Consider the following 26148-nt stretch of genomic DNA (forward strand, 5'->3'; position numbering starts at 1 on the left):
TTATTTATTTATTTATTTATTCAGGATTTACAGCTGAACCCAACTCAGGAACCATCAGCAGAGAGGGAAGTTGAAATACATAATACTGTAGCCTCTATGGCAACAAAAATTAAAGGGGACCCAATTACACCCCATAAAAACAACAGGACAGTTCACAGTCAAACTAATTACCCTAAGACGAATTCCAATTTGTATCCCCCAACTTATAATTCACCCTATAGGGGATCCAATTATAATAGATCCACCCCTACAGAGTATAGACCCCCAGAATATGGATATTATTCTAACAACCGCAACCACTATCCACCGAGACCCCCTAGGGGTAATTTTAGAGGTAATTTTAGAGGTAGACCAGTACACAATCCCTACCCACATCAAGGAGGGGGGGAATGGACGGATTGGAAAGAACCCTACAGAATCTCAACCAATCCACAACAAAACTATATGGAAAGAGTAGAAAGAGAGGAAGAAGAGGCAGAGGGAGAAAGAAAAAGGAAGAGAAACAACTGAAATCAGGGTTATTCAACCTAACCACTATAGAATTCTCCAACGCAGAATTGGAAGTTCTAGCTCAGGGACTAAAATTTGCGCCAAACAAAAATATAGACAAGTTCAATTTATTTGTAGACATTGAGAAATATATAAGAAAATTAAATATCAGGAAACATTTTTCAGGCCAAAAAAGTAACCCTATGATTCAGGAGACAAACGACCCCTTTGTACATAGTAGTTTGAAAAACAATTCCGTATTTAATCCACAAAAGGGCTCCCACTACCATATAGAAGTATTTAGAAATATGGTTCAGGATGAAGTACGACAGATAGAAATATCACAACACCAAAACAACCAAAAAATATGGGAGGGAATTAAAAAACTGGAAGAGAATAAACAGATAGTGGTAAGACCTGCAGACAAGGGGGGAGGTCTGGTAATACTAACCAAGGAAAATTATAATAAAGAACTAAGGAGACAGTTGAATGACACCTCAACATACAAAAAGCTTAAAAGTAACCCTACCCCACAACTAAAACAAAAACTACTAAAATGGATCATTCAAGGAACCAATAAAAAAATATTAACTCAGAAAGAAGCAGATTATCTTAATCTAACCACACCCAGAATTCCGGTACTTTATATGGTACCAAAGATACACAAAAACAAAGAAAACCCACCAGGCCGCCCAATAGTGAGTGGGATTGGCTCTCTGTACTCTAGGGTGGGGGAATACCTTGACACCTTCCTCCAGCCGCTGGTTCCACAGAGCCAATCCTATCTCAAAGATAGCCGAGAATTAATCACACTGCTACAATCTATTGTGACTACGGACCAAACCTTATTAGTAACAATAGATATTGAGTCTCTTTATACCAATCTACAACAATCAGATGTATTAGAAGCAGTAAGGTGGGCCTTCACTAATAAATCCACCTTGATAAAATCCCAAATCAAATTTCTGATTGAAGGATTATCTATGGCCATGGGGAACAATTATTTTTGGGCGTTAAATGACTACTACAATCAAATTGGCGGTGTAGACATGGGAGCCCGTTATACCCCTAGTGTGGCAAACATCACGTTAAATAAATGGGAATCAGAAACCATTTTTAAGAATAGACCCCAATCACTTTTGTTATACAAAAGATACATAGATGATGTTATCATTTTGTGGGAGGGAACTAAGGAAAGCTTTTTAAAGTTCTTAGATTGTATGAATCTGAATAGATATAATCTAAAATTTACAGCAGAGTATAATTTAAACACAGTGAACTATCTAGATCTAACACTTTTCAAACAAGGTAACCACATCAGTACAAAAACTTTTTTCAAAGAAACAGACCGAAACGCCTATGTCCCTACGCACAGTTGTCACCATCCGCAATGGATAGGAGCTGTACCTAAAGGGCAATATATGCACCTACGGCGGAATTGCGATAATGTTTTGGATTATTTTACACAAGCAGAGATTCTTACCACTAGATTTAGAGAGAAGGGTTACCCAGCCCATGTATTGGAAAAATTGGTCTTACAGGTGTCAAACATGGACAGACAGTCCCTATTAGTCCCCAAACCAAAAAAAGAATTTAAAGGTGATTGTGCATTTATATCGGGCTTTCATCGCCAATACAGAACAGTAGAAGGTATTTTTAAGAAATTCTGGCCCATTTTGCTAAAAGATAAAGATCTCCAGTCCTCCCTGCCAAAAAAAACAAAATTTATTTACCGTAGGGCCCCCACTCTCAGGAACTGATTAGCCCCAAATGTACCTGATCCCCCTAGAAAACCCCCCACTACGTGGATGGGTCTGGTTTCCATTATTGTACCAGATGCAATGCTTGTAAAATAACTAGGAAACTGGGCTCTAAGAAAAAGAAAGTCCAATTTCAATCTGTAGTAACCCAACAACAATTTAATATTAAACCTCTCATTACATGCGATTCTGACCACGTAACTTATGTTTTGGAATGCCCGTGTTCCCTTCAATACGTGGGCAGAACCACACGTCAATTGAAAGTAAGAATTAATAAACATCTGACAAACATTAAAAATGGTTATCCTAATTATAGTGTCTCAAGACACTTCAAACTTCATCATGATAGTGATCCATCATTATGTAAATTTTATGGGATTGATGGGAGGTAGTCGGAGTTTAGTACTACCCCCCTCTCTTGGCTATAGAGACACACTTCTATGATGGATTATATTTTTAATCTCAATTATTTTTTATAATTTTTTTTCTTTTCGAGGGGAATTCTGTCAATCAGGGTGGACAGATCAGAACCGTAGTCTGTCCTATGGGACCATATCAATCAGTATTGATTTGATTTAGGTGAGTCCTCATACTCTGGGGTCTAGTAATGCCTTATAGGCTATTCTAATATTATTCTTCGTCATGTAAACCGAGACTGTGGCTGCACAAAATACAGGGTAAATTAGCTGTTTTGCATTAATTAATATCTAACAACAATTTTTATAATTATTAATTATCCATAGTTACCTTTTATTATTGCTAATCTGGGTTATATTCGCCTACTTGTTTTTGACCAGTAGGGGGACTACCACAATTTTCCAGGAGACGTTGATAGTAATGAATATCTGTCTTAGCTGGAATAAATCGGATCAGTATAGTTAACAACCACTAGATGGAGTTTTGCTCCTAAGTATTGACTAGTTATCCAACTTTATTGCTATGAGCACAAGTCTTTTGTTACGCTCGCCAATCACCCGCCCCCTTCCTTTCCAATATAAACCAGCACCTTAGTGACCAACGTACGCTTCCCTGAAGACGTTCACAACGAAACGTACGTCGGAGCGGTACGTGGTCACATGTCCTTTTTATCTTACTACATCCGGATCCTCTGGCTGTCCCTCCATGCGGGCTGGAACGCACGCCGGCTAGGATGAGATATGAAGGGTCTTTTCTAACTTCAGAGTTACCCTGACATATGAGCAGCCCCAGTGCCGGGTAGGCACCCACCAATGTAAGCGGCCACTTGGCTATTTTTATTGTTTATATTTTAATAAATGGTTTTACGCTATCGAGACTGTTTTTGTTTCCTATATATCCATATCTTGAACGAATGTGAAGGGAACGATCCATGCCTATAATACCATCCATTATCCAGCCGTCCATGTGAGCAGGCACAATCCTGCGCAAGCGCTAGTGACTCTCTTTTTAACTAAAGGAGTCATTGGTATCTGGTAAGCAGATATCTACTATTTCAAGATGTATTCCTTTCCTTCTTTTCTGGTGACGGAATTTTTCTCACAGCAGCAAGATTGTGACACTATTGCAAGATACTACTTCATTCACTTATGTTATGGGGACAATTAATCACTATTATTGTCATCACTTCAATGTGTAACTCAAATGTAATTGTTATTACTAGCGGTTATATATATATATATTCTTTTCACTCTTCAATGCGAAGCTTTGTTGTTCGCTCTTTTTATGCACTTAATCAATTTTGTTAGCTTCTAGCGCCCCCTATCTATTTAAAATATATATACATATTTGGGTTGGCAAGTGGCTATGCAGAGCTGCACCTGATTTGGCACTGTGGCCAGTTTTAGTAAATCAACCCCAGTAAACATCCCTTGTAATAGAAATAAGAATGACAGGTCCTCTTTATGGAGAGATCTAGGGTCAAAAGACCTAAAATCTCTTCTTAACCTTTAGGCTGCTTTCACAATGAAGGCGTTTTCTCAGGCATTTTAGCGCTAAAAATAGCGCCTGTAAAGCACCTGAAAACCACCTCCAATACTACCCAGTGTGAAAGCCCGAGTGCTTTCACACTGGGGTGGTGTGCTTGTGGGATGCTACAAAAAGTCCTGCAAGCAGCATCTTTGGGGCGGTTTGGGAGTGATGTATACAGTGCTCCTAAACTGCCCCTGCCCATTGGAATGCATGGGAAGCGCTTCCAAAGCGCCTGAAAAGTGCTTCGGAAGCAGCGCAACACGGGCGGTCTTAACCCTTTCTTCGGCCGCTATCGAGGGTTAAAAGTGTCCCGCTAGAGGCCAAAAAGCGCAGTTAAAATTACCGTAAAGCGCCACTAAAATGAATGGCACTTTACCGCTGACGCAGAGTGGCCACAGTGTGAAAGGGGTCTTAAAAGCAAAAGATCAAACAAAAATATTTTTGATCTTTTTGCATTAAAAAAAACACAAAAATTGGTTATTTGCACCTTTAGACCAGAAGTGACATCATGACGTCACTCTGATCCTCCAAGGCCATAGAGGCAATCAGAGATGATCTGGTCTCTGGTAGCCTCTGTGACCAGCCGACTGCTCCATTAGATCATTTCTCGGACACACCAGTGTAAACGGTAAGCCTGAGGGGCGGGGGGGACCTCCTCTTCCTCCGCTTCAGAAAGCGATCCATTGGCTAATGAGCCACTCGGACAACTTTCATAAAAAAGCCAACCACTGGCTGAAAAAGAAAAATAAATACCGGGTTTATGGGTGACAACTTTAGCCATAACCCTGGTAAATCACTTGCAAACCGCTATATATATATACGTATTTGGGTTGGAAAGTGGTTATGCAGAGCTGCACCTGATTTGGCACTGTGGCCAGTTTTAGTAAATCAACCCCAATGTCTCATATTATATCTATACCTTGTATTTTTAATGTCTGTCAGAAAGACAACATTAGAATTTTAATTATATAAACATATAATGGTCAATAATAATAATATGCCTGATAAGGTACCAATGTTTCTGAAAACGTGTATTAGTTTTATGAGTTAGTTAATAATTTATAACATTTTAACAAACTGTCTACAAAGAACCTTTAACCTCCCTGGCGGTATGATTATTTCGGATTTTAGGTGCTGAAAGCGGTACAATTATTTTGCATGGAAATTTGGCGTTTTATATTGTAGGTCTGTAATTCTTAACAATAACACACTTAAATCTGTCCAAACAAGAGTCTAGTAGATATCCCGGGTATGATAAAGTTTGAAACACAAAAACATAAATTATAATATAATAAATAAAAAAAAATAATTAAAAAAAAAATAATAATAATAATAAAATAAATTTCCCCACGATTCACTATCGCTCAATTCTGCAAGTGTTCTAATTTACTATCGCTGTTTTCTAGCTGGTCTAAAGCCACTTTTGATGTAAAGGGACACTTTTTGGTTGCTATGGACAATCTCCAGTTTCCAGGCAGAAAGAACAGTATATATAACATAAAACTGCATGCAGGGCATAGGACAAAGCACTGGGGACAAAAGGGATGTGAAATAATTTCATACAGTACTGTAATCTGTAAGATTACAGTACTGTATGTGTTATGATTTTACACTTTTTTGAATTTGCCGCCAAGCTCCGCCCCCATGTGTCGCGCCGCTCGCAGGGAACAGAGCCTTGCATGGAGAGGCTTCGGAGGAGGACGGAGCCCGCAGACACAGTGGGGGACATCGCAGGATCCCGGGGACAAGGTAAGTAAAGCCACACCAGGATCCTGCGATGTAATCCTGAGTGTGGCTCGGGGTTACCGCTAATGGTCCTGAATTTTAACCCCGAGCCACACTCGGGAAAACCGCCAGGGAGGCTACTGGTCAATTTGTTTTCACTGTTCTGTTAAATCTACTAAAGGCTAGGATGTTAGAAGATACAGTTATTGAGTGAGTACACTTTTTTATGCACATCTGCTCACTTAGTAGATCCATATATAGGTAGCAGAGATGCTGCCACTGATGATGACACATGTCAAAACATGTTAGGAAGAGTCATGCTCTGAGTGAAGTTCCCCGCACAGCCTGCGTTCATGGCTGGAGGCGGCAGCTTTACCTGTCTATGCGAATACCTCCTTAATGTCAGGCATAACACCTGGCAATGTGAGTGTACTTATGATGTTTTTTTTTTATAAATAATGGATTGTTTTACGCTATGAAGCCTTTCTTTCTGTTTTTTTACTTTTTGGCAAATGGTCTGGAACTGCGAGAATCTTGCAAGCCCATTAATGAACAGAGTGGATCCATTAACCCATTGTTGGCTGGTAAAGATTGAATAGTGCTCCAACAGGATTGTAAGTAGATTGCATTGTGTATGATACCTTTTAAAGGAACACATTTTTACACTGTATTTTAAGTTGTGTTGAAAGAGGTGAGCCATTTACCTAAAGAGTTGAAGGACACTGGGTGCTTTAACATTACACTTTTAGGCAAAGAGAATTTTGTATGCATTTATTTCATTTTATTTTATATTTTTTGCACATATTACACTTGGTAGTGGACATTAGGGACTTTGTTTCTCTGGATTTAGTCATAATTATTATGTACACATTGTTTGTGAACTGAGCTGCACAATATTTTGAAAGTGAATATTTTCTTGATACATTATTTTAATACTTTTTCTTGATTTAGGTAGTTTAACACTTGATATTTTGAACGCGGGCATAGACATATTTATTACTGTGGAAAATTTACTAAAACTGGTGCACGCAGAATCTAGTGCAGCTGTGCATAGTAACCAATCAGCTTCTAACTTCAGGCTGTTCAATTGAGCTTTGCCAAAAAATCTAGAAGCCGAATGGTTACTATGCACAACTGCACTGAATTCTGTGTGAGAGAGGGGTAGAGAAGGAAGTGCCACCTGAGTGTAGTATTAACAAATGATGTTAACCAGGTAAAAACACACTTACAGGATAAAAACATATGAAAGGCTCATCTGTATAGGTATGTGGTCCTCTGTGTTTCCTCTGATCCTGTGGTGGTGACGCTGCAGGGATGCTGGGCTGCAGAAGGTGGATTACCAGCCGGGAGCTCCTTCTGTGGCCATCAGGAAGAGACTAGGGGCCGGCATGGAGCGCACGTGGAGCGTGCATGACGTTACAGGTCGTCCTTGCTTCCGGGTTCGGTATCCAGGGGAGGGATCGTCCAGGGAGGAGGGCTAGCAGGGAGGGAGGTTAGCAGGGAGGTTGAGAGAAGGCTACACGCTCGGAGCCACTGCTCCTTCAACAGGCCTCACTGAATTCTGTGTGCACCAGTTTTAGTATGTCTCTTCCAGTGTGTCAGGTGGTGGATACTCTGGTTTGCTTTTTTACAGGCTCTAAATCCATGTATAGCACATAATGGTATACTGGGACTCATCTTATAGGATTTTTTACTTGGGTACAACCAGCATGTCAGATATTCAGCATTGGATTATTGCCAGCAGCTATAGCCGCTAGCAACAATCACTGTCTTCTACCAACATGGATAGCTCCCCGCTCCTCCCATTAGGAGAAAACAATAGCGTGGAAGGGATTCCCCCATCAACACTGACTGTGTTGATGGGGGAATTGAGCGGGTTTCTTTCGTTGCAGGAAAGAAAATCACACCATCTATGTCCTGCCTAAAGGCTCACATATGTAGTGGTCCATAAGTGCTGAGGCCTGCTAATATCTGGTACCATAGGATACATTGCATAATACATGCTTCTAACAAGCAGATTTCAATATTTTGTGATGTACGTACTCTGTGTTTGTCACTTCCTAATAGTTCTTAGTTTTAACTGATGTATATGATGATTCGATTTCCCAATGCTTTGCAGCCTCAATGGCAGTGATCTCTATGTTTCTTTTGTATTCTGCTATTAGTACCAATTGTATGGATTCTTATGCTATTACGAAATAAGCAAGCCTTTGTTAGTTCACTTACTGTATGTTTGCTCAGCACTGCTTGACGCTGTTTGTATTATGGTCCTACTTTGTTAACAGTATACTAATATCTTACCATCCAGACACTGAAGATTGTTATAGAGCTTTATATAATTTATTTATTTGGTCTGTTACAATGGAAAAAATTCAATAAAAAGTATTTTTTTTTTAAAAGTTCTCAAATATGTGTTAACTGATAGACTATAAAATAATCAATCTGGTTCATGTGCCAATCTGATAATGGAGATCAGGCAGACTGATAATTTTACTCCATGGTCACACCCGTCCTAGGCTGGCACATTCTGCAGGGATCTGGAACTGCTGTATAATGCAAACTATCAGGTTGATTTACCAAAGATAAGTAGGCTGTTCACATTGCAAAGGAATTATAACAAGGGCATAGTGAATGTAGTGACATTTAGCTTTGCAAAAAATACCCAATCACATACAAGTAAAATTAAACATAATTTTTGATTGCACAGGATTGGATGATGGAATTGAGCAGAACTTCACCTCATTCTCTAAGCTCTGTGAAAAATGAATTTACAAGATGCAACTTTCTTTGCAAAGTGAACAGTCTATCTTCCATTAGCAAATCTACCCCAATGCTTCAGCCATTTGCACCTGATATTGCCTGTTACTTATATGTACGCTTAATAGGCTAGGTTGTGGTAGTAGTGATGGATAGAGGGGGTTTTTGTTTGTAGCTAAAGGAAAGTAATCTTTCAGTTTCAAACATTTTATAAACAACTGGAGTATACCTTAAAGGTAACATTTATATTCACCATCAATCAACTTGCTCATATTGTCCCAAGAATCAAAGGAACCAATATTGTTTGTTGCTAAGGAATATTAATGATATGCTATGACTGACAATGTTTTTCTTATAGCTGCTTTTATTTCCTTATTTCGTACACTGTATATGAGAGGATTTAGCATTGGTGTTACCACAGTATAAAAGAGGGCCAAAACTCTGTCCTGTTCGGAGGAGTAGCTGGAAGGAGGGCGTAAGTGCATGAACAGCACTGTTACATAGAAGAGGAAGACCACAGCAAGGTGTGAGGCGCAAGTAGAGAAAGCTTTTTGCTTCAATTTGGCAGATTTTATATTTAGAATGGTCAAGGTGATGAAGAGATAAGATGCAAGTATTAGCACCAAGGTGCCTCCAATTACTACTATAGCTGCAACATACTCCAAGATTTCATTGAACCAAATATCTACACAGGCCAAATGGAGTAATGGTGGCATTTCACAGAAAAAATGTTCAATATTGTTGGATTTACAGAAAGGCAACCCAAAAGTATAAAGCGTAAGATGTACAGGAACAGCAAAGCTCACAGTCCAACATCCAGCAGCCAGATAAAAACACAGTTTTTGGTCCATGATCATGTGGTATTGCAAAGGTTTACAGATGGCATTGTATCTGTCAAAAGCCATAATAGTCAAGATTAAACATTCTGCAGCAGCTAAAGATGCGTGAAAATATAGCTGCATTGCACATCCCAAAAAGGAAATGCTTTTATCCTGTGACAGGGTGTTTGCTAACATTTTGGGCACCACAGTTGTGGAATAAAAAATATCGATAGCAGCAAGATTAGTCAGAAAAAAGTACATAGGTGTCTGGAGATGGGGATTAAGTTTTACTGTAATGATCAGTAAAATATTTCCTAATGATGTCACCATGTACATCAAGCAAAGCAGCACGAAAAAGACAACTTGCAGACTATAGACAGAAGAGAGTCCAAGAAGAAAAAATTTCCCTACAATTGTTTGGTTTGAGTTTTCTAATATAGCATACAACTCCATTTCTGGTTATGGAGATATTTGATGATAGAAACTCTTGCATTCCTCCAAAGTTTTTCGATATGACAGTTAGTTATACCAAGAAAATAGTCCTATCAAACAAACTCAAGTAAAATATAGTAATATTATCAAGCTATTATACCTGTAATTCTTCAATTTTCCAAGAAAGTGTCCTTGTGCAGTAAGTGATAGTGGTATAGCTACTCTCATGCTCTGTTAATTTAAGCCACAATGAAAGAGATCAGATATTGTTTATCAAGAGTATATAACTATTCATTTTTCCCAAAAGGGATTTTTTTTTCATTGTTTCAGTTCATTTTGGGAATTGCTTTGAAGTTTTCAGATTCCCAATCCAATTGAAGTTTTCAAGTCTTCAAAAAGTATCTTCACAATTCTGAAAACAGTTTACATTTACTTTGGAACAAAATTTAAATTCTGCACTGTGTTAGGCTGGAATTACATGTGACAATTAAACAATTTATTTATATATTTTTTTTCTTTTTACTATGTATAAGGCTTTAAGAACAGTGTACATTTTAACATTTTGGGTTTGTCATGTTCATGCATGTTTATTTATTTATTTATTTTTAATTATTGTATTATTTTCTATACCTCTATGTAAACAAATAGTGCAGTATAACTGCATAAGTCTAAAAAGTACAGCCAAAATGATCAAGAACGTTTGCATTTTTATTAGCTGCAAATGGCCTTAAAAAACCCACAGTTATTATGACACCTAAAACATAGAAGCCACACCCTTTCCCTAAAAAAATAATAATAACAAAAAAATAGGTGGATTAACAAAATATTTTAATAAATGAAATTGAAAAAGGGGTAAATGAAAACATATAAAATTCAAATATTATTTGAAATGCACAATAATTCACAATATAAATACAGTAATAAAACATACATAACTTAGAGAATATATGCATGAATAGTGAATACAAATACAGATAAATTAAAAAAAAATATCAGTCCAATAATATAAGATAAATACAGTCAGGTCCATAAATATTGGGACATCTGCATAATTCTAATCTTTTTGGCTCTATACACCACCACAATGGATCTGAAATGAAACGAACAAGATGTGCTTTAACTGCAGACTTTCATCTTTAATCTTAGGGTATTTACATCCAAATCAGGTGAACGGCGTAGGAATTACAACAGTTTGTATATGTGCCTCCCACTTTTTAAGGGACCAAAAGTAATGGGACAGATTAACAATCATCCATCAAACTTTCACTTTTTAATACTTGGTTGCAAATCCTTTGCAGTCAATTACAGCCTGAAGTCTGGAATGCATAGACATCGCCAGACGCTGGGTTTCATGCCTGGTGATGCTCTGCCAGGCCTCTACTGCAACTGTCTTCAGTTCCTGCTTGTTCTTGGGGCATTTTCCCTTCAGTTTTGTCTTCAGCAAATGAAATGCATGCTCGATCGGATTCAGGTCAGGTGATTGACTTGGCCATTGCATTACATTCCACTTCTTTCCCTTAAAAAAGTCTTTGGTTGCTTTTGCAGTATACTTCGGGTCATTGTCCATCTGCACTGTGAAGCGCCGTCCAATGAGTTCTGAAGCATTTTACTGAATATGAGCAGATAATATTGCCCAAAACACTTCAGAATTCATCCTGCTGCTTTTGTCAGCAGTCACATCATCAATAAATACAAGAGAACCAGTTCCATTGGCAGCCATACATGATCACGCCATGACAATACCACCACCATGCTTCACTGATGAGGTGGTATGCTTTGGATCATGAGCAGTTCCTTTCCTTCTTCATACTCTTCTCTTCCCATCACTCTGGTACAAGTTGATCTTGGTCTCATCTGTCCATAGGATGTTGTTCCAGAACTGTGAAGGCTTTTTTAGATGTTGTTTGGCAAACTCTAATCTGGCCTTCCTGTTTTTGGGGCTTGTTGACTTTGACACACATACACCTACCTCCTGGAGAGTGTTCTTGATCTGGCCAACTGTTAAAGGGTGTTTTCTTCACCAGGGAAAGAATTCTTTGGTCATCCACCACAGTTGTTCTCCATGGTCTTCCGGGTCTTTTGGTGTTGCTGAGCTCACCGGTGCGTTCTTTCTTTTTAAGGATGTTCCAAACAGTTGATTTGGCCACACCTAATGTTCTTTTTGCTATCTCTCTGATGGGTTTGTTTTGTTTTTTCAGCCTAATGATGGCTTGCTTCACTGATAGTGATAGCTCTTTGGATCTCATATTGAGAGTTGACAGCAACAGATTCCAAATGCAAATAGCACACTTGAAATGAACTCTGGACCTTTTATCTGCTCCTTGTAAATGGGATAATGAGGGAATAACACACACCTGGCCATGGAACAGCTGAGCAGCCAATTGTCCCATTACTTTTGGTCCCTTAAAAAGTGGGAGGCACATATACAAACTGTTGTAATTCCTACACCGTTCACCTGATTTAGATGTAAATACCCTCAAATTAAAGCTGAAAGTCTGCAGTTAAAGCACATCTTGTTTGTTTCATTTCAAATCCATTGCGGTGGTGTATAGAGCCAAAAAGATTAGAATTGTGTCGATGTCCCAATATTTATGGACCTGACTGTATATATATACAGTATATGTATATACTGTAGATATTTATTTAGAGGAAAGTATTTAATTTAATAATATCCAACATAGGTTGGAATTGATGGACTTGTGTCTTTTTTCAACCTCACCTCCTATGTAACTATGTATCTGGACTTTTTATTTAAATAACTATTCCCAGCTTTGGCAAGAATCAGGGTCTAATATATTTAAGAATCATTTTAAGTACATTAGGGCTATATTTAAGGATATTTTTATCTCTTGGTCCTTCAAGTCCCAGTTAGACTTACTCTTTGGAATATGCTGTTTAGGTCATTAATTGAACATGTATACTGAAATATGTGGGCAGATCTATTCAAACCTTCAGGCGGGCGTGGTCTGGAGCCGCTCTAAGATGGATGCCTGACTCGTGTTCTCCCCCACACCGGAATGTTTATCTGTACTTAAATGTTTACCTGTACTAATTAACTAGATAGAATTTACTAAGATTAATCTAAGTTTATATCTAATTACTATAAAAGGGACTCTGAGAATCTACCTTTGATAAGTATGATCTATTAAAAGACCGCATAATCCATGCCAGCAAATTATTAATATCCCATATATGTAGTATTGACTTAATCTGAACACTCGATCTGGGGTAACCTTTTTCCCAAATATATTTATTTATCCATTCATATCCCTACAATCACTTATTTTATCAGTAATATACTTGCCCTCCTGTGGCAAGAGTTATTATTACAGTTGAGCTTCTAGAACACGTTCCCCAGCAGAGGGAGATCCTTTTATATCCCCTCTGAACATTCCAGATCTTTTATCTCTAGCCAATTCTCATTGCTTTTCTCCTGACCTCCCTACTAGAGAGAACAAGAGAGAGCATTAAACACTCTAAAACTTAAGGTAGATTAGCAGGTCTAATTCTACCTCCGGTACTTCTATACATTTTTTTTTTTTTTTCAACCACAACCCTCTTCCTATTCTACTTAAGCCTTAATATTCCAACACTATACAAAAGCACCACGTCCAATCAAAAACCCCAAATCTCTTCATTATCGATGAAACTAGTTTCCATCAATGCAAAGGGGTTGAACATCCCTGAAAAGAGATCTCAATTCCTTAAAGAATTTAGTAATATGAAGGCAAGTATTATATGCATCCAGGAAACACATTTCAAATCTGACAAAATTCAGAAAATCACAGACAATAGATTTCCATCTGCATATCACGCCACAAATCCAGACTCAAAAACCCAAGGTGTAACCATACAAGAAAAGATTGTCCCCCACCTCATCATGATTGCTAATATCTATGCACCCAACACTAAACAAGTCCCATTCTTCCATCAAATAGGAGACTTGCTAACTTCATTCTCCACAGGCATCCTCATTCTAGAGGGGAATTTAATGTACCACCAAATCCCATTGTAGATACCTCAAATGATACATCAACCTTACCATTCAGAGCTTTAAAACAAAGTAAATTACAGCTTCAAGGGCTCATGCTGCATGACGTCTGGAGAACTCTAAACCCCCAAGAAAAGGACTTCACCTACTTTCACCCTTACACCAAAAAAAATCAAGAATAGACTATTTCTTTTTATCTCAATCTGATCTCAAACTTATAGGGAAAACTACAATTGAACCCATGATCTTATCAGATCACCACCCTATTACCATGTCCCTAATATTCCCTGAAAAAATCTTTAAAACAAAGACCTGGAGACTGAACACTTCCATTCTCGAAGACCTTTTTGATATTCAACGTTTCAATGACTGTCTGGGGGATTATTTCACACGAAACGACAATCAGGAGACATCCCTTCTCAATCAGTGGGAAGCCCACAAATGTGTTATAAGAGGGGAATTTATAGCCAAGACTGCTAAAATTAAAAAAGAACATCAAACTAAAATTAACACCCTCATATCTCAAATCCAAAAATTTAAAAGATATCAAAGTTTACTGGGTCTCTAGCTCTCTCTCTAAATATCTGTCTGTGGAGCGGATATCGAGAGGTCTCGGAATCAAAAAGTTCCCTATGTTTGAATTGTATGATGAATCCCTGAGAAAATTACGGATGGATACTCTGTCAACGTGTGTAGGGGTGTGGTTTGGTCAGTCTTGAACAAAACTAGATCAGATTTCTATCCAGTTAAGCAGAAAAAACACTCATATGAGTAAAGACAAAAAAGGCTGCGCACCCCAGATAATAGATCAAAAAATGGGAAATCCCACAAAAAGGGTTTTTTTAGCAGCCAACAATAATCAAAAAGTACAAAACTGGTAACGTAGTAAATAGTTTTTATTATTACAAAACACCAAAAAATATAAAAAAATATTGCTACTGACATAGTCAGAACATGAACTGTGGTACAAAAGCAATGGGTTTAAAACGACACCAAGACATAAAGTGATACACGGTATGTTACACCATATGCAGCAGTAATACAATATTACAGAAGTCTTGTATGTAAGATCCTGATGCGTTTCGACCTGAGTGGGTCTTCTTCAGAGGATATATGTATAAAAACTGTAAAGGTGTAAACATATATTAAAATACTTAAAGAAGGAAAAAGAAAAGCTATAGACAAATCTATTTATATGTTTTTACCAGTCACATTGTATTCGGTAGTTTCAAGTAGCCTTGGTGTAGAAAAAATTCCTTCTTGCTCTATCCTAGAGTCTCCCAGTGGTCGGCCCGGTCATCAGAGGAGCAGATAGCACACACATGCCTTACGAGGAGTCACACACTACATGATCCCCAAATTTGTGGGGCAACAGAAAAATAGGGTGTGAACTGCACCTATGGTAGAATGTCATAATGTAGTGAGTGGACAACTCAAGGCAATGTTTGTAGAGTTTAGAGAATTTGCCTGTATATTTAGGAGAAGTTATGTAGTATCTGAATTTACATGTGTGTTATCAAGTATTGCATGTAAATGGTCCATGCGGTAGAACCAAAAAAGGAGCCAAGTGAAAAAGTGAAACGGAGGGGAAAGGAAAAAGGGGAGGGAGGGGTGGAAAAAAGGGAAAGGAAAAAAAAGGGGGGGAAAGGGTAAAAGGGAAAGGAAAAAGGGGGGAGGAAAAAAGGGGGGATGGGAAAAGAATAGTGGTGTGGGAGTGAGGCAAAAGAAAGAAACAGGGAAAGGAAAAAGGAAAAGCATGGACCAATTTCAATTGCAAACACTTGAATAAGAAAATGTGACAAAATGTGAAGAATAGTGAAGGTGCATAGTGACGATAACAGTGTAAGAGGGCCAATAAAGGGCCAAAAAAAACAAGTAGTGCCAGAAAAAATACCATAAAAAATACCATGAAAAATAATAACACCCTGAAAAAACGTGCAGTGGAAAGAAGGATAGATTGGTGAGTGTGTGAAGAAATGCAATCATTACCTTGACTGGTGTATAAACGATCAATCAGAACGCAAGGAAAAGGCACAATGTGGGAGAGTCTATAATATCAAAAAGGTATTGTGTAAGTCAGATGGAGGTATCCATAGTGTTAAATAAAGCTACCATGGTGTGGACCACACACCAAAGAGTTTAGTGACAATATGTAAGCAGTCTTACCAGTCCAAAAAAAGTTCTAACAGCGTAGAAGCGTCCGGTGGGGCATTGGGGTAACACTAAAGTCCCCACAGTGCCAAATCTACTTATAGAGAGGTTAATTTACCTGAATGTGGTACAGGTGCTCCACTCCTCCCTCTCCATCCATCCCCTCTGATGGGAAGAGTGACGCAGGGCATCACTCGGTGTGTGACTCCCCCGGCATTCCGGAAGAAGAAAATCCCGGATACACCGTCGTTTCCGCCGCAAATGCGAAGGCGCCGTGACGTCACGTGCACGTGGGCGAGTTCACGGCTTCCGGGAACGATCCGGAATGCCGCTGGCAGGGAAAGAAATAGCACCCACCATGGTGCTACCACCTAGTGGGTGCTTAGGGAGACGCAGGGCCCTTACGTCTCCCCACCCTTCCAGGAAGACACGTGTCGAAATTACCCCCCGGGACACGGCCGAACCAACAGACCTGGGAGAAATGACAGGTGCAGCAAGGAAAGGAAAAGAAAAGGGAACATTTATATAATATAATAAAAGGCAAACAGTTAGTATTACATGGTGTACTGGAAATACCACACACATAATGTATACATTGCCGGTGGTGAACATACATAATTACAATAAGGATAACAAAACATGAATAATGAACTCTGTAATGAACTGTGAGCTAATTATAGTACCAGGCAGAGTCCCTACAAAAATAGAGAATAGTTGATTTCTAATAATAATGCAAATGCATGTATTTATGATAGCGGAAAATGAGGGATCGCACGGCCACATCACTCTGAAAGCGCACGATCTCGTCTGATCTCGGAGGCTAAGCAGGGTCGGGCCTGGTTAGTACCTGGATGGGAGACTGCCTGGAAATACGAGGTGCCGTAGGCATCTTTTTTCTTGGAGTTCTGGACTTTCCCTGTTTTTTTTCCTCGTTTCCCATCTTGGCGCTGCCAAGGTCAAGAGGGTTGAGCATGCCGCAAGAGATTGCCTACAACTACATCACCCTGAAAGCGCCCGATCTCATCTCGGAGGCTAAGCAGGGTCAGGCCTGGTTAGTACCTGGATGGGAGACCGCCTGGGAATACCAGGTGCCGTAGGCTTCTTTTTTCTTGGAGTTCTGGACTTGCCCTGTTTTTTTTCCTCGTTTCCCATCTTGGCGCCGCCAAGGTCAAGAGGGTTGATCGTGCCGCAAGAGATCGCTTACAGCCACATCACCCTGAAAGCGCCCGATCTCGTCTGATCTCGGAGGCTAAGCAGGGTCGGGCCTGGTTAGTACCTGGATGGGAGACCGCCTTGGAATACCAGGTGCCGTAGGCTTCTTTTTTTCTTGGAGTTCTGGACTTGCCCTGTTTTTTTTCCTCGTTTCCCATCTTGGCGCTGCCAAGGTCAAGAGGGTTGAGCGTGCCATAAGAGATCGCCTACGGCCACATCACCCTGAAAGCGCCCGATCTTGTCTGATCTCGGAGGCTAAGCAGGGTCGGGCCTTGTTAGTACCTGGATGGGAGACCGCCTGGGAATACCAGGTGCCGTAGGCTTCTTTTTTTCTTGGAGTTCTGGACTTGCCCTGTTTTTTTTCCTCGTTTCCCATCTTGGCGCTGCCAAGGTCAAGAGGGTTGAGCGTGCCGCAAGAGATCGCCTACGGCCACATCACCCTGAAAGCGCCCGATCTCGTCTGATCTCGGAGGCTAAGCAGGGTCGGGCCTGGTTAGTACCTGGATGGGAGACCGCCTGGGAATACCAGGTGCCGTAGGCTTCTTTTTTTCTTGGAGTTCTGGACTTGCCCTGTTTTTTTTCCTCGTTTCCCATCTTGGCGCTGCCAAGGTCAAGAGGGTTGAGCGTGCCGTAAGAGATCGCCTACGGCCACATCACCCTGAAAGCGCCCGATCTTGTCTGATCTCGGAGGCTAAGCAGGGTCGGGCCTTGTTAGTACCTGGATGGGAAACCGCCTGGTAATACCAGGTGCCGTAGGCTTCTTTTTTTCTTGGAGTTCTGGACTTGCCCTGTTTTTTTTCCTCGTTTCCCATCTTGGCGCTGCCAAGGTCAAGAGGGTTGAGCGTGCCGCAAGAGATCGCCTACGGCCACATCACCCTGAAAGCGCCCGATCTCGTCTGATCTCGGAGGCTAAGCAGGGTCGGGCTTGGTTAGTACCTGGATGGGAGACCGCCTGGGAATACCAGGTGCCGTAGGCTTCTTTTTTTTGGGGGCGTTCTGGACTTGCCCTGTTTTTTTTCCTCGTTTCCCATCTTGGCGCTGCCAAGGTCAAGAGGGTTGAGCGTGCCACAAGAGAGCGCCTACGGCCACATCACCCTGAAAGCGCCCGATCTCGTCTGATCTCGGAGGCTAAGCAGGGTCGGGCCTGGTTAGTACCTGGATAGGAGACCGCCTGGGAATACCAGGTGCCGTAGGCTTCTTTTTTTCTTGGAGTTCTGGACTTGCCCTGTTTTTTTTCCTCGTTTTCCATCTTGGCGCTGCCAAGGTCAAGAGGGTTGAGCGTGCCACAAGAGAGCGCCTACGGCCACATCATCCTGAAAGCGCTTGATCTCGGAGGCTAAGCAGGGTCGGGCCTGGTTAGTACCTGGATGGGAGACCGCCTGGGAATACCAGGTGCCATAGGCTTCTTTTTTTCTTGGAGTTCTGGACTTGCCCTGTTTTTTTTCCTCGTTTCCCATCTTGGCGCCGCCAAGGTCAAGAGGGTTGAGCGTGCAGTTGGAGATCGCCTACGGCCACATCACCCTGAAAGCGCCCGATCTCATCTGATCTCGGAGGCTAAGCAGGGTCGGGCCTGGTTAGTACCTGGATGGGAGACCGCCTGGGAATACCAGGTGCCGTAGGCTTATTTTTTTGGGGGGCGTTCTGGACTTGCCCTGTTTTTTTCCTCGTTTCCCATCTTGGCGCCGCCAAGGTCAAGAGGGTTGAGTGTGCCGTTAGAGATCGCCTACGGCCACATCACCCTGACAGCGCCCGATCTCGTCTGATCTCGGAGGCTAAGCAGAGTCGGGCCTGGTTAGTACCTGGATGGGAGACCGCCTGGGAATACCAGGTGCCGTAGGAATCTTTTTTTCTTGGAGTTCTGGACTTGCCCTGTTTTTTTTCCTCGTTTCCCATCTTGGCGCTGCCAAGGTCAAGAGGGTTGAGCGTGCCGCAAGAGAGCGCCTACGGCCACATCACCCTGAAAGCGCCCGATCTCGTCTGATCTCGGAGGCTAAGCAGGGTCGGGCCTGGTTAGTACCTGGATGGGAGACCGCCTGGGAATACCAGGTGCCGTAGGCTTCTTTTTTTTGGGGGGCGTTCTGGACTTGCCCTGTTTTTTTCCTCGTTTCCCATCTTGGCGCCGCCAAGGTCAAGAGGGTTGAGCGTGGCCTTAGAGATCGCCTACGGCCACATCACCCTGAAAGCGCCCGATCTCGTCTGATCTCGGAGGCTAAGCAGGGTCGGGCCTGGTTAGTACCTGGATGGGAGACCGCCTGGGAATACCAGGTGCCGTAGGCTTCTTTTTTTCTTGGAGTTCTGGACTTGCCCTGTTTTTTTTCCTCGTTTCCCATCTTGGCGCTGCCAAGGTCAAGAGGGTTGAGCGTGCCACAAAGGAGCGCCTACGGCCACATCACCCTGAAAGCGCCCGATCTCGTCTGATCTCGGAGGCTAAGCAGGGTCGGGCCTGGTTAGTACCTGGATGGGAGACCGCCTGGGAATACCAGGTGCCGTAGGCTTCTTTTTTTCTTGGAGTTCTGGACTTGCCCTGTTTTTTTTCCTCGTTTCCCATCTTGGCGCTGCCAAGGTCAAGAGGGTTAAGCGTGCCGCAAGAGAGCGCCTACGGCCACATCACCCTGAAAGCGCCCGATCTCGTCTGATCTCGGAGGCTAAGTAGGGTCGGGCCTGGTTAGTACCTGGATGGGAGACCGCCTGGGAATACCAGGTGCCGTAGGCTTCTTTTTTTCTTGGAGTTCTGGACTTGCCCTGTTTTTTTTCCTCGTTTCCCATCTTGGCGCCGCCAAGGTCAAGAGGGTTGAGCGTGTCGTTAGAGATCGCCTACGGCCACATCACCCTGAAAGTGCCCGATCTCGTCTGATCTCGGAGGCTAAGCAGGGTCGGGCCTGGTTAGTACCTGGATGGGAGACCGCCTGGGAATATCATGTGCTGTAGGCTTCTTTTTTTTGGGGGCGTTCTGGACTTGCCCTGTTTTTTTCCTCGTTTCCCATCTTGGCGCCACCAAGGTCAAGAGGGTTGAGCGTACCGTTAGAGATTGCCTACAGCCACATCACCCTGAAAGCACCCGATCTCGTCTGATCTCGGAGGCTAAGCAGGGTAGGGCCTGGTTAGTACCTGGATGGGAGACCGCCTGGGAATACCAGGTGCCGTAGGCTTCTTTTTTTTGGGGGCGTTCTGGACTTGCCCTGTTTTTTTCCTCGTTTCCCATCTTGGCGCCGCCAAGTTCAAGAGGGTTTAGCGTGCCGTTAGAGATCGCCTACGGCCACATCACCCTAAAAGCGCCCGATCTCGTCTGATCTCGGAGGCTAAGCAGGGTCGGGCCTAGTTAGTACCTGGATGGGAAACCGCCTGGGAATACCAGGTGCCGTAGGCTTCTTTTTTTTAGGGGGCGTTCTGGACTTGCCCTGTTTTTTTCCTCGTTTCCCATCTTGGCGCCGCCAAGGTCAAGAGGGTTGAGCGTGCCGTTAGAGATCGCCTACGGCCACATCCCCCTGAAAGCGCCCGATCTCGTCTGATCTCGGAGGCTAAGCAGGGTCGGGCCTGGTTAGTACCTGGATGGGAGACCGCCTGGGAATACCAGGTGCCGTAGGCTTCTTTTTTTCTTGGAGTTCTGGACTTGCCCTGTTTTTTTTCCTCGTTTCCCATCTTGGCGCTGCCAAGGTCAAGAGGGTTGAGCGTGTCGCAAGAGAGTGCCTACGGCCACATCACCCTGAAAGCGCCTGATCTCGTCTGATCTCGGAGGCTAAGCAGGGTCAGGCCTGGTTAGTACCTGGATGGGAGACCGCCTGGGAATACCAGGTGCCGTAGGCTTCTTTTTTTCTTGGAGTTCTGGACTTGCCCTGTTTTTTTTCCTCGTTTCCCATCTTGGCGCTGCCAAGGTCAAGAGGGTTGAGCGTGCCGCAAGAGAGCGCCTACGGCCACATCACCCTGAAAGCGCCCGATCTCGTCTGATCTCGGGGGCTAAGTAGGGTCGGGCCTGGTTAGTACCTGGATGGGAGACCGCCTGGGAATACCAGGTGCCGTAGGCTTCTTTTTTTTGGGGGCGTTCTGGACTTGCCCTGTTTTTTTCCTCGTTTCCCATCTTGGCGCCGCCAAGGTCAAGAGGGTTGAGCGTGCAGTTAGAGATCGCCTACGGCCACATCACCCTGAAAGCACCTGATCTCGTCCGATCTCGGAGGCTAAGCAGGGTCGGGCCTGGTTAGTACCTGGATGGGAGACCGCCTGGGAATACCAGGTGCCGTCGGCTTATTTTTTTCTTGGAGTTCTGGACTTGCCCTGTTTTTTTTCCTCGTTTCCCATCTTGGCGCTGCCAAGGTCAAGAGGGTTGAGCGTGCCGTTAGAGATCGCCTACGGCCACATCACCCTGAAAGCGCCCGATCTCGTCTGATCTCGGAGGCTAAGCAGGGTCGGGCCTGGTTAGTACCTGGATGGGAGACCGCCTGGGAATACCAGGTGCCGTAGGCTTCTTTTTTTCTTGGAGTTCTGGACTTGCCCTGTTTTTTTTCCTCGTTTCCCATCTTGGCGCCGCCAAGGTCAAGAGGGTTGAGCGTGCCGTTAGAGATCGCCTACGGCCACATCACCCTGAAAGCGCCCGATCTCGTCTGATCTCGGAGGCTAAGCAGGGTCGGGCCTGGTTAGTACCTGGATGGGAGACCGCCTGGGAATACCAGGTGCCGTAGGCTTCTTTTTTTTGGGGGAGTTCTGGACTTGCCCTGTTTTTTTCCTCATTTCCCATCTTGGCGCCGCCAAGGTCAAGAGGGTTGAGCGTGCCGTTAGAGATCGCCTACGGCCACATCACCCTGAAAGCGCCCGATCTCGTCTGATCTCGGAGGCTAAGCAGGGTCGGGCCTGGTTAGTACCTGGATGGGAGACCGCCTGGGAATACCAGGTGCCGTAGGCTTCTTTTTTTCTTGGAGTTCTGGACTTGCCCTGTTTTTTTTCCTCGTTTCCCATCTTGGCGCCGCCAAGGTCAAGAGGGTTGAGCGTGCCCTTAGAGATCGCCTACGGCCACATCACCCTGAAAGCGCCCGATCGCGTCTGATCTCGGAGGCTAAGCAGGGTCAGGCCTGGTTAGTACCTGGATGGGAGACCGCCTGGGAATTCCAGGTGCCGTAGGCTTCTTTTTTTTGGGGGTGTTCTGGACTTGCCCTGTTTTTTTTCCTCGTTTCCCATCTTGGCGCCGCCAAGGTCAAGAGGGTTGAGCGTGCCGTTAGAGATCGCCTACGGCCACATCACCCTGAAAGCGCCCGATCGCGTCTGATCTCGGAGGCTAAGCAGGGTCGGGCCTGGTTAGTACCTGGATGGGAGACCGCCTGGGAATACCAGGTGCCGTAGGCTTCTTTTTTTTGGGGGAGTTCTGGACTTGCCCTGTTTTTTTCCTCGTTTCCCATCTTGGCGCCGCCAAGGTCAAGAGGGTTGAGCGTGCCGTTAGAGATCGCCTACGGCCACATCACCCTGAAAGCGTCTGATCTCGGAGGCTAAGCAGGGTCGGGCCTGGTTAGTACCTGGATGGGAGACCGCCTGGGAATACCAGGTGCCGTAGGCTTCTTTTTTTCTTGGAGTTCTGGACTTGCCCTGTTTTTTTTCCTCGTTTCCCATCTTGGCGCCGCCAAGGTCAAGAGGGTTGAGCGTGCCGTTAGAGATTGCCTACGGCCACATCACCCTGAAAGCGCCCGATCTCGTCTGATCTCGGAGGCTAAGCAGGGTCGGGCCTGGTTAGTACCTGGATGGGAGACCGCCTGGGAATACCAGGTGCCGTAGGCTTCGTTTTTTTGGGGGCGTTCTGGACTTGCCCTGTTTTTTTTCCTCGTTTCCCATCTTGGCGCCGCCAAGGTCAAGAGGGTTGAGCGTGCCGTTAGAGGTCGCCTACGGCCACATCACCCTGAAAGCGCCCGATCTCGTCTGATCTCGGAGGCTAAGCAGGGTCGGGCCTGGTTAGTACCTGGATGGGAGACCGCCTGGGAATACCAGGTGCCGTAGGCTTCTTTTTTTTGGGGGAGTTCTGGACTTGCCCTGTTTTTTTCCTCGTTTCCCATCTTGGCGCCGCCAAGGTCAAGAGGGTTGAGCGTGCTGTTAGAGATCGCCTACGGCCACATCACCCTGAAAGCGCCTGATCTTGGAGGCTAAGCAGGGTCGGGCCTGGTTAGTACCTGGATGGGAGACCGCCTGGGAATACCAGGTGCCGTAGGCTTCTTTTTTTCTAGGAGTTCTGGACTTGCCCTGTTTTTTTTCCTCGTTTCCCATCTTGGCGCCGCCAAGGTCAAGAGGGTTGAGTGTGCCGTTAGAGATCGCCTACAGCCACATCACCCTGAAAGCGCCTGATCTCGGAGGCTAAGCAGGGTCGGGCCTGGTTAGTACCTGGATGGGAGACCGCCTGGGAATACCAGGTGCCGTAGGCTTCTTTTTTTTGGGGGCGTTCTGGACTTGCCCTGTTTTTTTTCCTCGTTTCCCATCTTGGCGCCGCCAAGGTCAAGAGGGTTGAGCGTGCCGTTAGAGATCGCCTATGGCCACATCACCCTGAAAGCGCCCGATCTCGTCTGATCTCGGAGGCTAAGCAGGGTCGGGCCTGGTTAGTACCTGGATGGGAGACCGCCTGGGAATACCAGGTGCCGTAGGCTTCTTTTTTTCTTGGAGTTCTGGACTTGCCCTGTTTTTTTTCCTCGTTTCCCATCTTGGCGCCGCCAAGGTCAAGAGGGTTGAGCGTGCCGTTAGAGATCGCCTACGGCCACATCACCCTGAAAGCGCCCGATCTCGTCTGATCTCGGAGGCTAAGCAGGGTCGGGCCTGGTTAGTACCTGGATGGGAGACCGCCTGGGAATACCAGGTGCCGTAGGCTTCTTTTTTTTGGGGGTGTTCTGGACTTGCCCTGTTTTTTTTCCTCGTTTCCCATCTTGGCGCCGCCAAGGTCAAGAGGGTTGAGCGTGCCGTTAGAGATCGCCTACGGCCACATCACCCTGAAAGCGCCCGATCTCGTCTGATCTCGGAGGCTAAGCAGGGTCGGGCCTGGTTAGTACCTGGATGGGAGACCGCCTGGGAATACCAGGTGCCGTAGGCTTCTTTTTTTCTTGGAGTTCTGGACTTGCCCTGTTTTTTTCCTCGTTTCCCATCTTGGTGCCGCCAAGGTCAAGAGGGTTGAGCGTGCTGTTAGAGATCGCCTACGGCCACATCACCCTGAAAGCGCCCGATCTCGTCTGATCTCGGAGGCTAAGCAGGGTCGGGCCTGGTTAGTACCTGGATGGGAGACCGCCTGGGAATACCAGGTGCCGTAGGCTTCTTTTTTTTGGGGGCGTTCTGGACTTGCCCTGTTTTTTTTCCTCGTTTCCCATCTTGGCGCCGCCAAGGTCAAGAGGGTTGAGCGTGCCGTTAGAGGTCGCCTACGGCCACATCACCCTGAAAGCGCCCGATCTCGTCTGATCTCGGAGGCTAAGCAGGGTCGGGCCTGGTTAGTACCTGGATGGGAGACCGCCTGGGAATACCAGGTGCCGTAGGCTTCTTTTTTTTGGGGGAGTTCTGGACTTGCCCTGTTTTTTTCCTCGTTTCCCATCTTGGCGCCGCCAAGGTCAAGAGGGTTGAGCGTGCCGTTAGAGATCGCCTACGGCCACATCACCCTGAAAGCGCCTGATCTCGGAGGCTAAGCAGGGTCGGGCCTGGTTAGTACCTGGATGGGAGACCGCCTGGGAATACCAGGTGCCGTAGGCTTCTTTTTTTCTAGGAGTTCTGGACTTGCCCTGTTTTTTTTCCTCGTTTCCCATCTTGGCGCCGCCAAGGTCAAGAGGGTTGAGTGTGCCGTTAGAGATCGCCTACAGCCACATCACCCTGAACGCGCCTGATCTCGGAGGCTAAGCAGGGTCGGGCCTGGTTAGTACCTGGATGGGAGACCGCCTGGGAATACCAGGTGCCGTAGGCTTCTTTTTTTTGGGGGTGTTCTGGACTTGCCCTGTTTTTTTTCCTCGTTTCCCATCTTGGCGCCGCCAAGGTCAAGAGGGTTGAGCGTGCCGTTAGAGATCGCCTACGGCCACATCACCCTGAAAGCGCCTGATCTCGGAGGCTAAGCAGGGTCGGGCCTGGTTAGTACCTGGATGGGAGACCGCCTGGGAATACCAGGTGCCGTAGGCTTCTTTTTTTTGGGGGCGTTCTGGACTTGCCCTGTTTTTTTTCCTCGTTTCCCATCTTGGCGCCGCCAAGGTCAAGAGGGTTGAGCGTGCCGTTAGAGATCGCCTACGGTCACATCACCCTGAAAGCGCCCGATCTCGTCTGATCTCGGAGGCTAAGCAGGGTCGGGCCTGGTTAGTACCTGGATGGGAGACCGCCTGGGAATACCAGGTGCCGTAGGCTTCTTTTTTTTGGGGGAGTTCTGGACTTGCCCTTTTTTTTTCCTCGTTTCCCATCTTGGCGCCGCCAAGGTCAAGAGGGTTGAGCGTGCCGTTAGAGATCGCCTACGGCCACATCACCCTGAAAGCGCCCGATCTCATCTGATCTCGGAGGCTAAGCAGGGTCGGGCCTGGTTAGTACCTGGATGGGAGACCGCCTGGGAATACCAGGTGCCGTAGGCTTCTTTTTTTTGGGGGCGTTCTGGACTTGCCCTGTTTTTTTTCCTCGTTTCCCATCTTGGCGCCGCCAAGGTCAAGAGGGTTGAGCGTGCCGTTAGAGATCGCCTACGGCCACATCACCCTGAAAGCGCCCGATCTCGTCTGATCTCGGAGGCTAAGCAGGGTCGGCCCTGGTTAGTACCTGGATGGGAGACCGCCTGGGAATACCAGGTGCCGTAGGCTTCTTTTTTTCTTGGAGTTCTGGACTTGCCCTGTTTTTTTTCCTCGTTTCCCATCTTGGCGCCGCCAAGGTCAAGAGGGTTGAGCGTGCCGTTAGAGAT

At 44.8% G+C, this 26148-nt stretch overlaps 1 protein-coding gene, 33 non-coding genes and 10 pseudogenes across 34 annotated transcripts; 43 read left to right on the top strand and 1 right to left on the bottom strand.

The window, feature by feature from the left end:
* Window positions 1–8998: 8998 nt before the first annotated feature.
* Window positions 8999–9952, bottom strand: LOC141116566 (olfactory receptor 5V1-like). The gene has a single exon (XM_073608962.1). It carries the CDS (start codon window positions 9950–9952, stop codon window positions 8999–9001), a length of 954 nt encoding a protein of 317 aa, XP_073465063.1.
* A 6890-nt stretch (window positions 9953–16842) lies between these two features.
* Window positions 16843–16961, top strand: LOC141120683 (5S ribosomal RNA; annotated as a pseudogene).
* A 98-nt stretch (window positions 16962–17059) lies between these two features.
* On the top strand, window positions 17060–17173 carry LOC141120682 (5S ribosomal RNA; annotated as a pseudogene).
* A 98-nt stretch (window positions 17174–17271) lies between these two features.
* LOC141120566 (5S ribosomal RNA) lies at window positions 17272–17390 on the top strand. Its single transcript, XR_012239881.1, has one exon. It is a non-coding gene; the product is annotated as a 5S ribosomal RNA (ribosomal RNA).
* Window positions 17391–17489: 99 nt separating this feature from the next.
* Window positions 17490–17608, top strand: LOC141120573 (5S ribosomal RNA). Its single transcript, XR_012239888.1, has one exon. It is a non-coding gene; the product is annotated as a 5S ribosomal RNA (ribosomal RNA).
* A 99-nt stretch (window positions 17609–17707) lies between these two features.
* Window positions 17708–17826, top strand: LOC141118042 (5S ribosomal RNA). Its single transcript, XR_012237429.1, has one exon. It is a non-coding gene; the product is annotated as a 5S ribosomal RNA (ribosomal RNA).
* A 99-nt stretch (window positions 17827–17925) lies between these two features.
* On the top strand, window positions 17926–18044 carry LOC141120611 (5S ribosomal RNA; annotated as a pseudogene).
* A 99-nt stretch (window positions 18045–18143) lies between these two features.
* Window positions 18144–18262, top strand: LOC141120055 (5S ribosomal RNA). The gene has a single exon (XR_012239388.1). It is a non-coding gene; the product is annotated as a 5S ribosomal RNA (ribosomal RNA).
* A 100-nt stretch (window positions 18263–18362) lies between these two features.
* On the top strand, window positions 18363–18481 carry LOC141120329 (5S ribosomal RNA). Its single transcript, XR_012239653.1, has one exon. It is a non-coding gene; the product is annotated as a 5S ribosomal RNA (ribosomal RNA).
* Window positions 18482–18580: 99 nt separating this feature from the next.
* Window positions 18581–18689, top strand: LOC141120668 (5S ribosomal RNA; annotated as a pseudogene).
* A 99-nt stretch (window positions 18690–18788) lies between these two features.
* Window positions 18789–18907, top strand: LOC141120311 (5S ribosomal RNA). The gene has a single exon (XR_012239635.1). It is a non-coding gene; the product is annotated as a 5S ribosomal RNA (ribosomal RNA).
* Window positions 18908–19006: 99 nt separating this feature from the next.
* Window positions 19007–19125, top strand: LOC141120581 (5S ribosomal RNA). The gene has a single exon (XR_012239895.1). It is a non-coding gene; the product is annotated as a 5S ribosomal RNA (ribosomal RNA).
* Window positions 19126–19224: 99 nt separating this feature from the next.
* LOC141118053 (5S ribosomal RNA) lies at window positions 19225–19343 on the top strand. The gene has a single exon (XR_012237440.1). It is a non-coding gene; the product is annotated as a 5S ribosomal RNA (ribosomal RNA).
* Window positions 19344–19443: 100 nt separating this feature from the next.
* On the top strand, window positions 19444–19562 carry LOC141118064 (5S ribosomal RNA). Its single transcript, XR_012237451.1, has one exon. It is a non-coding gene; the product is annotated as a 5S ribosomal RNA (ribosomal RNA).
* A 99-nt stretch (window positions 19563–19661) lies between these two features.
* LOC141118075 (5S ribosomal RNA) lies at window positions 19662–19780 on the top strand. The gene has a single exon (XR_012237462.1). It is a non-coding gene; the product is annotated as a 5S ribosomal RNA (ribosomal RNA).
* A 99-nt stretch (window positions 19781–19879) lies between these two features.
* Window positions 19880–19998, top strand: LOC141120117 (5S ribosomal RNA). Its single transcript, XR_012239446.1, has one exon. It is a non-coding gene; the product is annotated as a 5S ribosomal RNA (ribosomal RNA).
* Window positions 19999–20097: 99 nt separating this feature from the next.
* LOC141120570 (5S ribosomal RNA) lies at window positions 20098–20216 on the top strand. The gene has a single exon (XR_012239885.1). It is a non-coding gene; the product is annotated as a 5S ribosomal RNA (ribosomal RNA).
* A 99-nt stretch (window positions 20217–20315) lies between these two features.
* LOC141120020 (5S ribosomal RNA) lies at window positions 20316–20434 on the top strand. Its single transcript, XR_012239353.1, has one exon. It is a non-coding gene; the product is annotated as a 5S ribosomal RNA (ribosomal RNA).
* Window positions 20435–20533: 99 nt separating this feature from the next.
* LOC141120575 (5S ribosomal RNA) lies at window positions 20534–20652 on the top strand. Its single transcript, XR_012239890.1, has one exon. It is a non-coding gene; the product is annotated as a 5S ribosomal RNA (ribosomal RNA).
* Window positions 20653–20752: 100 nt separating this feature from the next.
* On the top strand, window positions 20753–20871 carry LOC141120007 (5S ribosomal RNA). Its single transcript, XR_012239340.1, has one exon. It is a non-coding gene; the product is annotated as a 5S ribosomal RNA (ribosomal RNA).
* A 99-nt stretch (window positions 20872–20970) lies between these two features.
* LOC141120514 (5S ribosomal RNA) lies at window positions 20971–21089 on the top strand. The gene has a single exon (XR_012239831.1). It is a non-coding gene; the product is annotated as a 5S ribosomal RNA (ribosomal RNA).
* Window positions 21090–21188: 99 nt separating this feature from the next.
* Window positions 21189–21307, top strand: LOC141120464 (5S ribosomal RNA). The gene has a single exon (XR_012239784.1). It is a non-coding gene; the product is annotated as a 5S ribosomal RNA (ribosomal RNA).
* Window positions 21308–21406: 99 nt separating this feature from the next.
* On the top strand, window positions 21407–21525 carry LOC141120197 (5S ribosomal RNA). The gene has a single exon (XR_012239523.1). It is a non-coding gene; the product is annotated as a 5S ribosomal RNA (ribosomal RNA).
* Window positions 21526–21624: 99 nt separating this feature from the next.
* On the top strand, window positions 21625–21743 carry LOC141118086 (5S ribosomal RNA). The gene has a single exon (XR_012237473.1). It is a non-coding gene; the product is annotated as a 5S ribosomal RNA (ribosomal RNA).
* A 99-nt stretch (window positions 21744–21842) lies between these two features.
* On the top strand, window positions 21843–21961 carry LOC141118097 (5S ribosomal RNA). Its single transcript, XR_012237484.1, has one exon. It is a non-coding gene; the product is annotated as a 5S ribosomal RNA (ribosomal RNA).
* Window positions 21962–22060: 99 nt separating this feature from the next.
* On the top strand, window positions 22061–22179 carry LOC141118108 (5S ribosomal RNA). Its single transcript, XR_012237495.1, has one exon. It is a non-coding gene; the product is annotated as a 5S ribosomal RNA (ribosomal RNA).
* Window positions 22180–22278: 99 nt separating this feature from the next.
* Window positions 22279–22397, top strand: LOC141120508 (5S ribosomal RNA). The gene has a single exon (XR_012239825.1). It is a non-coding gene; the product is annotated as a 5S ribosomal RNA (ribosomal RNA).
* A 100-nt stretch (window positions 22398–22497) lies between these two features.
* Window positions 22498–22616, top strand: LOC141120019 (5S ribosomal RNA). Its single transcript, XR_012239352.1, has one exon. It is a non-coding gene; the product is annotated as a 5S ribosomal RNA (ribosomal RNA).
* Window positions 22617–22715: 99 nt separating this feature from the next.
* On the top strand, window positions 22716–22824 carry LOC141120635 (5S ribosomal RNA; annotated as a pseudogene).
* A 99-nt stretch (window positions 22825–22923) lies between these two features.
* On the top strand, window positions 22924–23042 carry LOC141118120 (5S ribosomal RNA). Its single transcript, XR_012237507.1, has one exon. It is a non-coding gene; the product is annotated as a 5S ribosomal RNA (ribosomal RNA).
* Window positions 23043–23142: 100 nt separating this feature from the next.
* LOC141118131 (5S ribosomal RNA) lies at window positions 23143–23261 on the top strand. Its single transcript, XR_012237518.1, has one exon. It is a non-coding gene; the product is annotated as a 5S ribosomal RNA (ribosomal RNA).
* Window positions 23262–23360: 99 nt separating this feature from the next.
* Window positions 23361–23469, top strand: LOC141120640 (5S ribosomal RNA; annotated as a pseudogene).
* Window positions 23470–23568: 99 nt separating this feature from the next.
* On the top strand, window positions 23569–23677 carry LOC141120649 (5S ribosomal RNA; annotated as a pseudogene).
* A 100-nt stretch (window positions 23678–23777) lies between these two features.
* Window positions 23778–23896, top strand: LOC141119947 (5S ribosomal RNA). The gene has a single exon (XR_012239280.1). It is a non-coding gene; the product is annotated as a 5S ribosomal RNA (ribosomal RNA).
* A 99-nt stretch (window positions 23897–23995) lies between these two features.
* LOC141118142 (5S ribosomal RNA) lies at window positions 23996–24114 on the top strand. The gene has a single exon (XR_012237529.1). It is a non-coding gene; the product is annotated as a 5S ribosomal RNA (ribosomal RNA).
* Window positions 24115–24214: 100 nt separating this feature from the next.
* LOC141118153 (5S ribosomal RNA) lies at window positions 24215–24333 on the top strand. The gene has a single exon (XR_012237540.1). It is a non-coding gene; the product is annotated as a 5S ribosomal RNA (ribosomal RNA).
* A 98-nt stretch (window positions 24334–24431) lies between these two features.
* LOC141118166 (5S ribosomal RNA) lies at window positions 24432–24550 on the top strand. The gene has a single exon (XR_012237551.1). It is a non-coding gene; the product is annotated as a 5S ribosomal RNA (ribosomal RNA).
* Window positions 24551–24650: 100 nt separating this feature from the next.
* LOC141118178 (5S ribosomal RNA) lies at window positions 24651–24769 on the top strand. Its single transcript, XR_012237562.1, has one exon. It is a non-coding gene; the product is annotated as a 5S ribosomal RNA (ribosomal RNA).
* A 99-nt stretch (window positions 24770–24868) lies between these two features.
* LOC141120613 (5S ribosomal RNA) lies at window positions 24869–24977 on the top strand (annotated as a pseudogene).
* A 99-nt stretch (window positions 24978–25076) lies between these two features.
* On the top strand, window positions 25077–25185 carry LOC141120658 (5S ribosomal RNA; annotated as a pseudogene).
* A 100-nt stretch (window positions 25186–25285) lies between these two features.
* On the top strand, window positions 25286–25394 carry LOC141120614 (5S ribosomal RNA; annotated as a pseudogene).
* A 100-nt stretch (window positions 25395–25494) lies between these two features.
* Window positions 25495–25613, top strand: LOC141119909 (5S ribosomal RNA). Its single transcript, XR_012239242.1, has one exon. It is a non-coding gene; the product is annotated as a 5S ribosomal RNA (ribosomal RNA).
* A 99-nt stretch (window positions 25614–25712) lies between these two features.
* LOC141120426 (5S ribosomal RNA) lies at window positions 25713–25831 on the top strand. The gene has a single exon (XR_012239747.1). It is a non-coding gene; the product is annotated as a 5S ribosomal RNA (ribosomal RNA).
* Window positions 25832–25931: 100 nt separating this feature from the next.
* On the top strand, window positions 25932–26050 carry LOC141120406 (5S ribosomal RNA). The gene has a single exon (XR_012239728.1). It is a non-coding gene; the product is annotated as a 5S ribosomal RNA (ribosomal RNA).
* Window positions 26051–26148: the final 98 nt, after the last annotated feature.

The sequence above is a fragment of the Aquarana catesbeiana genome, linkage group LG13, assembly GCF_042186555.1.
Source record: "Aquarana catesbeiana isolate 2022-GZ linkage group LG13, ASM4218655v1, whole genome shotgun sequence".
NCBI classification, from domain to species: domain Eukaryota; kingdom Metazoa; phylum Chordata; class Amphibia; order Anura; family Ranidae; genus Aquarana; species Aquarana catesbeiana.